Raw genomic sequence first — 12,526 nt, 5'->3', positions numbered from 1 at the left:
TCTTATCAATCTCATTTCAAGAAAGGGAGATAGAGAATTGCATGTGACTTGTAACAAGTATATAACAAGATGAAACTGAACTACTTTAGTAAGACTAGGGGAAAAATCTATCATTTTAACTGATCCACCTATGGAAAATTAAATCTTAAATGCAGGATAGTAGAAAAAGAATTATCAAATGAAAAAACACCACAAGTAAAGCATCTTCAAGTCTATAAGGAAAACACAGAAACGTAAACATGGCATAATGGGAACTAATGTTTTTAATTTGAAGAAGTTAAAAGTACAGAAAATTATTTCCCTATAATAAAAACTATGATCTTGTACTTTACAAAAATAAGATGCAGGATAAACAAAATATATATACAAATATCACACAAAATAATTTTAAAAACAAACAACACAGTATCCATTGATTGCAGATATTCAGCCCACAAGTGAGTCCTCAAACTAGCAATAGCCCCATTGCTCATGTGTGAATGTTAAAAAGGGTTAAAGGAAAGTTTGATTTTATAAGCATACATTGAATGAATGTAAATGAACAGTAGGTTACTCCCATTATGAGGGTTTTTCCCATTGTGAGGGTGATAAACTAATACCCCTTCTCCATACCCCCATTCCAAAACAATAAAATCTATCTAAACAAAGCCAAACAAGGCAGACTGCTAATGCTATGGTTCATTCCTGGATTATGATTGCTGCCCAAACGATCAAAAACTGGGATTGCATATAAAAAAAATAATCTCTTCACTGGGTTGATCCCTTTATGTTATAAGTCAGCACAGGCTGTTCTTTTATCTGATCTTTCTATAACTCAGTGTCTAAGTTATTTTCTAAATTTGCTATGTGCAATTGCTGCTTCTATAGTTATTTCAGGAAAACAGAAGTCAGTTTTAAATTTGATGAACAAAACAGAGGTTTTCTAACTAACAAAAATACATCTTCACTGTCTGCGCCAAATCTTAGAAATTACTACAAATGTGTAAAAAACAAGAATTCTGAACACAATTTTATTTTTCAGAATCATTGAGGGCCTAATTCAAAACCCACGGATGTCATAGATCAGACCCTGAATGAATAAATAATCAGTAGATGTTAGGAAAAATTATGCTTGGAGCCACACTGATGTGAGAGGCCCAGAGAACACCTAACAATCCCTGATGAAAAGAAAACTTTGTGAAAACTGTGCTATTCATACATGATAGAAATGAAAATATTTTAAAAATATGAAGTTGCCTGAAGAAATTAATTTTTTCTTTATATATATATATATATATATATATATATATATATAGGAAAGTACCATGTCATTCTCAACAACTAAAGAGTATCTTGTTGTGTTTCTCAAATACCCTCTTGTCTTGGTCTCCAGATAATACTTCTTGTAGTAAGATGAGGCCCTGAAACAAACTTTTGTGTCAGAGGCCCAGTCTGAGGCCTGAAGACTGAACCAAAGTACTTCCAGGCATTGCTAAGCAAAAGCTGTGCTGTAAGCCAGAGGCAGACGCCACTTACAGAAGTTGGCAAGAATAGGGTTGCTAGAAGCAGGTGCATCCACACATAAGTGCTAATAAGAGGAACTTGTGCCAAAATGGCATCAGAACACTCCACAGAGATAACGAGGAACAGGCAGGTGCATCTTAAAGACAGGGTCAAAAGGACAACATGATGAATAGATTTGTTTGAACCAACATGTAACGGGAGAAGCAGCACCCTAATACGTCAGGAGGGATGAGTAATTTGTTCTGCACCTGTATAAGAATAGGTCTGGAAGTGCACATCGTCGTCCAGCCTAGGAGGCAGTGGAGTGTCCCGCCACTGACTGAGCTGTGTCCATTGCCTGGGGGCACATATTCGTAGTATGTCCTGTAGAGTCTATAGGAAACTATTACTGTGCTTTGTTTGACAATAAACCTGGCTGGGTGCCTTCATACCTTACTAGAGTCTGTGGTCTTTGGGGGTTCTCTCGGGGTCTGCGGTGTCAGCTATTTAGGCAGAGCTGGGGCAGCACACAGAGAGAACACGCACACAGCAGACTGTTATCATCATCGAACAAGAGCAGAGCACCACACCGGTAGCTACTGACAACACTTCTCTCTAAAAGCCACTTCTTGTCCTTCAAGGACTTGATCCTTAGATGGCATATGCCACCTTTAATGGAGACGCTTAGCACCTTGGAGCCTGTCTTCCTACACCAAGCATCAGTAGTGGTGTTTTTGGTTAAATCACAGGATACTGTGTTTATCATCAGCCTGTAACTTGTCATATTGCAAGATGCTGCAGCTAAGCGGCTCATTTTGCTCCAGCATATATTGTCCATCTGTATAGAATCTTTAAAAACATGTTTAAAATATGAAACTGAAAAAGTCTTCTAAACTACATTAGATGAACTAAAAATCTGAAAGTTAATGACATTTTAACTATTTTTACCTGTACAGGAAAAGATCTTTAGCCAGACGCTTGGGTCCAATGATTTTGAAGATAATCTCATATGTTTCAAGGGCCTTCCGATGAACCCCACCTGGCAAGGCTGGATGAAGGCATTGTGCTAGACGCTTGCCTATGGTCAGCTTTTTAGGTACTACTTGGTATTTTGCATTGTTTTGTAAAACCTGCCAAGAAAAAATTAAATCAATTAAAAATATCCCACTTGGGAGACATAATACATTTCCATGACCCAAACAAAACTGACCCACATTTCAATTTTAATAAATTGTTCTACTGTCTTCTACCCTGAGGCCTACTTTGTGCCTGTCATAAGTGAAATTGAGTAAATAGGTGCAATTTCACTTACATCAGGGCCCAAGTTAAAGTTTATCTACTCTATTTTATTCAGGTTTTTATGGCACATGTATCACTGTGGTATTTCAGGACAGAAATTAAAACTCTCCAGCTGCCTATACAGATTGTCAGCAGAAACTCACCAGACTCTTTATGACCCCTTTTAAAATTATTCCAGGCAAAAATCAACAGCTGCTGTTTAAGAAGCATAGATTGATGCAGTGTGCAAAACAAAAAACTGTAGAACTGATGTAACTGAATTCACGGTTACCTTTATATTGGAATTCAGAATTGCATTTGAATTTTTGGATGTTTTTGTTAATAATGCATCATTATTTAGTGTAAGAATGTACTGAGAATACCATAACCAACATTAAAAAATAAAGCTAAAGCTTTTTATACAAATTGACTACTCTGTAGTCCTCATCAACCATACCAGTGCTCCCAAATTTTGAATATTCCACAGGACATAGTGAGCAAAATAAAAGTGCTTCGGACCAGTTAGTTTGAGGCTCCAATCCATTATGGAGGTCCACATGGGCTGACTTGTGGGCACACATGGAACCCAATAGTGTTCAATGAGGCTCCATGGGAGCACAAGGGGCTGCCCACATGGAGCTTCTTGCAGGATCAGGGCCTATGTTTGTGCAGTGCCACATAAGTACACTGGGTTATTCCATATTTTTATCTTGCTGACTAACTGACAATGCAATAACAATGTTCAGAGTCGAATCCTGGCCTCATCCAAAACTCTCACTGGTAGTTTTGGGAGCATGAAAAATATAGGTTGGTCCGATGAAAATTAGAGTAAATTATTAATTTTGCTAAAAAGTTTAGAAGTGATGGGATTAAATATAAACAAAGCTACACCAGTTTAACAAAAGAGAAAGGGAGTGAAGGATTTTCAGTGTACTCCTGTGAAAAATGTGGTGCTTTCTTTCTCACTTATCATAGTAATAGTTTCTACTGAAAATCATTAGAAACCTGGACAAAAATTTCTTAACCAGTTTTCTGGTCCCAGATTACCCACAGAGTAAGCAGCAAACTTTACATCTTTTGTCTGTAAGCTTTAAATATATAAATCAGTTGAAAATTACAAAATATTTCATATTCCATACTAAATTATTTCAAGGGATTTAACTTGTATGTATTTCCTAATGAAAATTAACTACTAATTGGACTGAACCTTGCTTTCCATTATAAACCCAATTTCTATCTGCACTATCCTACCCTTTGCCTTGGAATTTCATATACCTGATATTAGCCCATGGTAAAACTTGTGATTTTGTAGTTAAAATTTGGAGCAAATTGGAAAAGACTTTTGGAAATATTATGATTCAGAAACTGAACTGGGTTTTTCTTAACATTTTCCTATTATTTTTTGGTTCATGAGGGCACCAAAAATGCTTGTACTAGAGACTTCAAATTTGTTTTAATCTGTTGGTTTTGGCAAGGATTATGTCTTTAGCTGTTTTATTTGGAGATGAATTGTTACACAATTGGTTTAATAAACACACACTTTGTAAATTCCTTCCAGACTTGATCAGTATAGCCAAGATAAAAGGGGATGAGTATGTGTGGAAGAATAACGGGCAGAGAACCAATTGGGGCTACTGTGCGGGGTGAGGGACCATCTTGTCTGGTTGGAAGCATGAGAGAGGTCAGCATAAAGGCAAGGATATCTGGGGTAAGGACAGAAAGAGCCCTTCCTAGTGTACTATAGCTTTCTCTTTATAATTAGAGGAATTGTGGAGGTGGTGGGGGAACTATAGGGGTGATCTCAAGAACGAAGAAAGAAGAAACAAACAGGAGTCTGAAAAAATCAAGAAAAAGTGGTGTCCATCATCAAAGAGCTTGTTAGTGCCTCCGAAATTTCTGTTCATTGAGCAATTTAACTTATGTGGAGGTTAATCTGCTAAACTATTTTTCCAACAGTTTAATAATATTTTAGGTATAAGACTGTTAAAACCTTATCTTTTTACGTTATAGTCAGGAATCAATCCTCAAAGCTTTATTCTCCCATACATCTGCTGCCTCTTCTGAAATGTGCTATTGTCATACCTTGTTTAGCTTTCCAAGTGCTGATATCAAATCTGCCCATTCACTGGAGTATTCAAAGTTCTTCAGTGCTTTGTCAACTGCTGCTACATAGTTTCTATACTTGGAGTCACTCAGTAGCTCCACCTCCTCCGTGTTCATCCTCCCACAGAGTCCCCACTAGATACCAGCTTGCAATTCATGTAAAATCATTAGCTGTAAAAAAAGTGAACATTTTTTTCAAAAGTTTCATAATATTAAAATAATTGTAGATACAAAATTTTATGCAAAGAGCTTGTGATCATCATAGAGGCTAGATTCCGTCCCTGTAGAAAGCTTTACAGATATGTGAGAATAAAGTTAGGCTTACTAATTAGGACAATCTGTGTATTGTGTACAAAAATATTATTTTGCACAGATATTAAATGTGTTTCCTGAAAGGAGTTTGTGTTCACCCTGTCATCTTGAATAATCCAGTAATGTTAATTATTCAAAGATTTTCATACAAAAAAAAAATCCTCAGGTTTATAATTCAAACAGATTGGCTTCATACTCATGCCAGCCAGCAGTTCAGAACATGCTATACACCGTAATTTCAAACCAATGAATGCACAGTCATACAGTATGTAATAAAATTATATTTCTGCATTTTGTTTTTAATTTCTGAGCCATCATTGGAACAATTTGCCACCATGCTTTCCATGAAGTAATCGATCTTTCTGACTCACCCCCTGTGCAAATTAAAAAAATGAAGGGCATACGTATGCAACACAGTTACATAGTTCTCAGACGTGCCCTTGGGCATTAACATTTACTTATGTCACATTTGGTGTTCCAATTTAATGACATATTTTGTCACGATCTGCATCCATATACCATACTTTTAAAAGGGATTACTGTATACTGTTTTGTATAAAGTAAGTCTATGCACACAGGTACAACTTTAATAGTATTTTATAATCAGAGGTTTTAGCAGCATGTTGCAGTGGTCTACACTGAACTCGGTGGGATTCTCTGGTTACAACGTGGTGACACACCATCACAGGACTTATATTGTGTATCCATATTTTAGTTTTACTTAATCTTTTTTTTTTCCCCCCTCCACTGCTCCTTTGGTACCATCCACAAACCCTCTGGGAATTACAACTTATACTTGTGTACTTCTACTCTAACATACCTGGCAATTGCAGCTTTTATCACAGTCTTTTTGTCTGACAGCTCACAAAACACACACAAAGACTTTAGGTTTCTAAATTCCTGCAAATGAGATAAATGTAATTACATAATAGATTTCACATCCAACAAATGCAGTTTTCAGTCTTGGGTAAGAGCAAAGAATGGGAAGGACAATGAGTTGGCTGATGCGTAACTCCATGTTCAATTTCAGGATGAAGTCCAGCAGACAGCAAAAAAACCACCTAAATCAAGTGGAAAACTGAAGGTGAGGAGTAATAATAAGAGAACTCCATTCACTACCTGGCCTAGCAGATGTGATTGCAACTAAAAAAGCTACTTTGAAAGACAGTTCCTATTAAGCTTCCATTGTGAAGTAATAGAGTGAGTTACTGGGGAGTGTATTACAGTAAAGTAAAGGCCTCTGAAATAACTGAAAGCAGAAAAGTCAATGTAGAGGTGGAAAGCAATATCCCAAGATCTAAAGATGAAGAAGATAGCAAAGGTGTAGATCCTTGGAAACTGTTACAAGGAAGTCAAAAACATTCTGAAGGAATCAGAAAATGAATGCTTCTTGAATTATACTATCTAATAAATGTCTTCTTATTGTCCAAGATGTGTAACACAAAATGTGGAAAATTTTCTGCCATTCATCAGGCACTTGGCAATCTCAGCAAGAAACCCTATTCTATTGAACCCTACTCCATAAACTTCAATACAGTTACCTGAGGCGCTGTGGGTAACTGAAGAGAACAAAGCGGTAGGGCAGATAATCTCATATTTTGGGATATATAAAGGGAGATTAATCACCATGCTCATCAAGCCAGAAAAACATGAGTAGTGAGTCCACCCATTAGCAAGCAATATCACCACCTCTGTCTCAGCCTATTTTTCTCAGCTCTTTCAGTAACTGGGGGGAAAGGAGAAAGTTGTACCTTCAAGCTTCCATTATAATACTCAGTGAAGACACAGCTAAACAGGGCATTGGGTTTCAACAGCTGAACCAAGTGAACTTAGCAGATACAGTCAAGATGAGCCAGTCAATTTTGCCAAGGCGTTTGAGGTCACCAGATTCGAGCTGAGCTAGTCTTCCCAGGATTTCTTCTTTCACTGCAATTAGGAGATAGCATAACACTCAAATACACAGGAGAAAGGCAAGATTGGTGACAATGAGAAATCCTTCAGGCATTGCCCCATTCCCCCAAGAACCGTGGTGAAAGGTGGAGGACTCCAGTATTGACTTCTGATATTAGGGCAATGGGACCATAAAAATAAACAAATAAATACCTAGATGGATAACTCTCTGCTCTGTCTTCAACACACTCCATCCACCTGTCTTTTCTTCCCTGGGATCATGGGAATACTTGGTTATTCATTTCCTTGTCCTCCTTTTATGAGCCTCTTCCCCCCACCCCCTTTTTTTTTCTTTTCTTACTTATCCCTAGAAAATAAAACAGGAATGAGAACTAAAGGAAGGAGGAAAGACAAAAAACAGACATATGCTTCTAGATACAAGGAGGCAAACAAACTGGAAGGAAGGGACATGGGACAGATGGGGCCTATATATAAAGGCTGGATTCACGAATCTTTTGCATTCTTGCTGCCTGGTGGATGGAACAATAATGATGATTGCCCTTTATTTTCTCTGTGGCAGGACGGAAGAGGAAAGTAGAATACAATGAAGCAAATATGCTCAATGAAAGTGCCAATTGATGCATTCTAGGATTCCCCACTGAAGTTAAGGGCTTGAATTCTATTACTTTTATGAAATGTTGTTTAACAATCTTTGCTTTGAATTAAATGCGAAAAAAGATCCATTTTACACAGAGAACAAAGTCCCCAGGGATACAATGACTGTCAATGTTTGATCTCCAAGAATGAAATAAAATATTAACAACAGTAAATGAGAAGAAAGAATAAACATACAAAAGCAGCAGGATTTTTCCAGACTTTAGCACTAGCACAGAGGAATGGAGGAAAGAACTGACACAGTGAATAAATGTTTTTTTAGGTTAAAAATATTTCAGCATCTCTTCTTTGTCCAGCTACACGTTATGTACAACAAAGCCACTTATATTTTGGTGGGGAGAGAGACCTCCCTTCCAGGCTCCCACCCCCCAACTCACAAATGTTTGTGTGAAAGAGTGAGAGCCCCAGAATATGAAGTCTTATAAAGAAACAGAAGATCAGGACTATTATATGTTACTTAAAGAACAATGTGTCTGTTTTCCTGGAGACCTTAATCCTGATTTAAATATCAACCGTTCAGTATATCTTCCTGGCTCTTTTCCCTATACAAATATGACAATTAGTAGCCTGTAATTAAATAATCTACCTATTTAGAAATTGGTCAAGAGTCCACTACTTGACACTAATGAAATGATAGTATTATTTAATTGCTAATATGTGCAGTTATTATGTGCAGTTCTTAATTATGATACATAGATTATATTTTACTTTATCCTATTCAGTAATAGAGCCACTTTCCCTAACCCTCTCCCATTTAGCCTGAGACTCACTTCCCTGCTGTACCTTGTCAATATGGGGAAAGCTTTCACTAATCACTGTATGTGCTATACATGTTCTGTGGATAAAGAAACTACAGTGCTGTAAATCCAGTTCCTTTTACAAGCACTACATTTAATCACAATTATTTTAAAATAAAAAATATGGGGAAAAAATCAATTTAAGTGTCCTTAAGGTTCCATATTTATCCTCCACTGGGATATTTTATTCCAAGTTACTACTCTACTAGATTATCAAATATAATCTGTATTAGATAGAGATTATTATTTCAACCCATCATACATTTGATTAATTGAATTAATGTTGAGTTTTATTTATTTCTTCTGAAAAATTAACAGAATAAAAAATATCTTCAGCTACTAATGACCTAGTAAGTTTTGTTGTTATTAAAACATTTACCCAATGTGACTTCTGTACAACTGATTTTGCACAGTATTACCATTATAATTTGAAGTGTCAATTTAGCAAAATGTAATGTGACAATGTCTTCTGCATCTAGAATGGATTAGATTTCAATGTACCTTTACCAATATTCCTCCATGCATCTACCCTGAGCATAAATACAAATTCAAGAGAAGACCTGGTTTAACTATAATGTGATCTGAAAGAATTGTCCCAGCTCTGGGACATTTGATCTGGCATGTTACATAAGAACTGCAAGTTATTACAGTAACAGAAACCAACCACCCCAAGGGAAAGTTTTGCCTTTTTTCATTTCATAGTCTTTTCAATAACAGACCCCAGCTTCCCTGTACCATTTATTTTTAAAATACCCTAATTTATAAAAAAAGTAACCACACTCTTGCCATAAACTTGCATACAGTAGTCATGATTAAAGTTTATTGTCTTTTTTGAAAGAAACTTCTATAATTTCAAATAAATCTGTCAACATGTGCAATAAGAGAAAAATATAACATTAAAAATACAGTAACTCCCCACTTAATGTCCTCTCGCTTAATGTTGTTTCGATCTTATGTCCCTGCTCAATTACAGAACATGCTCCATTTAAAGTTGTGCAATGCTTCACTATAATGTCATTTGGCTGCCTGCTTTGTCCACAGCTGGCAGCCCCCCTATCAGCTCCCCTACGCCCCTTCCCCCAGCACCTCCTGCCCGCCAACAGACCCCGTGGATCAGCGCCTTCCTCCTCCTCCCCCTGCCTCCTGCCCGCAGCAACCAGCTGGTTTGCGGCGTTCAGGAGGGAGGGGGGAGGACTGAGGACTCAGCGCACAGGCTCCCCCTCCCTCCACTGCCTCCCGAACGCCGCAAACCAGCTGATTGCCATGGGCAGGAGGCAGGGGAGGGAGGGAGGGGGAGGAGCGAGGATGCGGCGTGTGGAGTAAATGGGGAGGGAGGGGAAGAAGAGGCGGGTTAAGGGTGGGGGCTTGGTGGAAGGGGTGGCATGGGCAGGCCCAGGGTTGAGCCCCCCATCCCTGGTGTTGCAGAGCAGGGGAAGCTGCCGCTGCTGCTGCGCAACATGCTTCTCCTAGCCTACAGCATCTTCAGCCTCCTTGCCTGCCTCATTGTCTCCAGTGCCAGTGGGCTGTGCCTGTGTGGGGTAAGGTGGGGGCACCTCCCGACTATAGTACTATACTGTACTGTATGGCAAAAAAAAAATTCCTTGGAATCTAACCCCCCCCCATTTACATTCATTTTTATGGAGAAATTGGATTCGCTTAACATGGTTTCACTTAAAGTCGCATTTTTCAGGAACATAACTACAACGTTAAGTGAGGAGTTACTGTAATGTTACAGTCTCACTTTAATGTGTGAGAAATAAGGAATGCATTTGTTCTTCCATTTCTATGTCAGCATGAAGGCCTTGTATCACAATCTCATTTTTAACCTTTTTTTTTTTTTTCATTTCTATCATGTACTCTAACAATTATTTTTTCTTTACATTGATTTACAGCTAAACTAAAGATGCAACAAAAATTTTGTCAAGCTGTATAGTTCTAATAATTCAGTACAACATTATTAAAGCTCAATAATAGTATCATCTCCTAAAATGCAACAATGGAGCAAATATGTCTCATGCAGAACTTTCTTATATTTCTTATTTATATTTCCTTTTCTTATATTCCCTACTTAAGAAAATTAGCCAAAATGTGTGGAGACAGTTAATCTCTTTGAATGTGATACACCAAGTCTTTTAGTTCTCACTATGTTTGTGTTTAATTCACATTATTAATACAGAAATATGACCCCCTCCATACCATGTTTTGTTTTGTTTTGTTCATGGCTTCTAACTTAGAAAGTTAGTTGAATCAAATATATAATTAAATTTGATTGCTCAAACACAAATAACTTAGGAAAAACATCTGGTTTCTCTATTGCACCATCACAAACGTACAACACTGAACAAATCATTTATTTACTTGTATCTTACACTCTTCACTCAGTGGCAGAGCCAGCTATTTCTTTGAAGATTTTTCTAATTACTTTGCTGTTATGATCATTCAGACTGAGAGCAATCTGTCTCTTTCTGTAGGTGTAGCGTCCAGACAGGATGGGGCACATATGCAGTTTTTTCAGAATTAAGTTCTCCCACAGATTCTAGATAAATCTATTCAATTGCTTGTTAAAGAAACCCACTTCCACTTCATGGCTAGCAAACTGTCAACAGAAAGAACCCCAGGCACATTATCACTGGGGATTATTAATGCGTCTTAAGGAACGAAAGATGCCAAATAGATCTACAAACCACAGTTTGAGGGTATGTTCAAGTCATCATTGCTTAACGCTAACAGCCTTGACCCTGTCACCAACATCCCATTCTTGAGGAAAGTTATTAACAAAACAGTGACTGGCCAATTCTGGATACCTATAGATTTTTGTCAGTCTGACAAGGAAGCCACAGTTATCTTTGGTTGTGGATCTCCTTTTAATATGTTATTTGTTCATGTTATTTATTTAGTGATCATCCCTTAACACAGGGGTCCTCAAACTGGGGGTCGGAACCCCTCCGGGGGTAGCAACATCATTACAAGGGGGTCATGAGCTGTTCAACCTCCACCCCAAACCCCGCTTGCCTCCAGCATTTATAATGGTGTTAAATATATTAAAAAGGGTGTTTAATTTATTAGGGGGGTCGCACTCAAGAGGCTTGCAATGTGAAAGGGGTCGCCAGTAAAAAAGTTGGAGACCTTAACACAACTGATTGTTGAGGTGGTATTCACTTTTCTGTGACACCTGGTAAGGGCAGACATGGTTGTTTTAGAAGAACTATGCTGTTTTTCAGAACCACTATTTATCCTCCCCAAAGACCCTCAGACACAGGGCCGCATGGTGTCTCATTGTGATCCACGAACCCCTTAATGCAGGGGTGGGCAAACTTTTTGGCCCGAGGGCCACATTGGGCTTGCAAAACTGTATGGAGGGCCAAGTAGGGAAGGCCGTGCCTCCCCAACCAACCTGGCCCCCTCTCTCTATCCGCTCCACCCCCTAACTGCCCCCCTCAGAACTCCGACCCATCCAACCCGTCCCCCTCCTTGTCCCCTGACCACGCCCCCCGTGACCCCACGCCTTAACCAACCCCCCCGCTCCCTGTCCCCTATCCACACCCCGACCGGCCCCCCCGGGACTCCCACCCCGATCCAACCCCCCTGTTCCCTGTCCCCTGACCACCACCATCCAACCTCCACCCCATCCAACTGCCCCCTGCTCCCTGTCCCCTAACTGTCCCCCAGGGCCCTCACCCCTTATCCAACCCTCTGACTCCCCACCCCCTTAGCATGCCGCTCAGAGCAGCAGGAGATTGCAGCCGCGGGGCCCGGCCAGAGCCAGCCATGCCGCCCAGAGCACTGGCGGCACGGCATGGCTGCAGGGGAGGGAGAGACAGCAGGGGAGGGGCCGGGGGCTAGCCTCCCTGGCCGGGAGCTCAGGGGCCAGGCAGGAAGGTCCCGAAGGCCGTAGTTTACCCACCTCTGCCTTAATGCCACCTGGCGAGGGGGTTACAGGAATATCTTGATTCTGGTACGTACATCATCAAAGCCAGAATTACACTGCT

General features: G+C 39.3%; 1 protein-coding gene across 27 annotated transcripts in view; it reads right to left on the bottom strand.

Moving 5' to 3' along the window:
- The window catches only part of DOP1A (DOP1 leucine zipper like protein A), a 101,503-nt gene that overhangs the window by 75,970 nt on the left and 13,007 nt on the right, over positions 1 to 12,526 (bottom strand). For 17 of the 27 annotated variants that reach the window (XR_010599512.1, XR_010599513.1, XR_010599514.1 and 14 more), the window contains exons 2-5: positions 6,927 to 7,101; positions 5,996 to 6,075; positions 4,843 to 5,034; positions 2,431 to 2,612 (exon numbers count right to left, since the gene is read on the bottom strand). Coding sequence is in view for 20 of the 27 variants with exons in the window: in XM_065588094.1 (XP_065444166.1) it covers positions 2,431 to 2,612; positions 4,843 to 4,980 (320 nt within the window). In the remaining 7 variants the exon portion in view is untranslated. Of the gene's footprint in view, positions 1 to 2,430; positions 2,613 to 4,842; positions 5,035 to 5,995; positions 6,076 to 6,100; positions 6,237 to 6,926; positions 7,102 to 7,278; positions 7,338 to 12,526 lie in introns of all 27 variants that reach the window. The other 10 variants (XM_008177956.4, XM_065588100.1, XM_065588108.1 and 7 more) reach the window with 5 other exon arrangements.

The sequence above is a fragment of the Chrysemys picta genome, chromosome 3 (genome assembly GCF_011386835.1).
Source record: "Chrysemys picta bellii isolate R12L10 chromosome 3, ASM1138683v2, whole genome shotgun sequence".
NCBI lineage: Eukaryota > Metazoa > Chordata > Testudines > Emydidae > Chrysemys > Chrysemys picta.
Note: the sequence above shows the minus strand (reverse complement) of the source record. Positions and strands in the feature narration are given on the sequence as shown.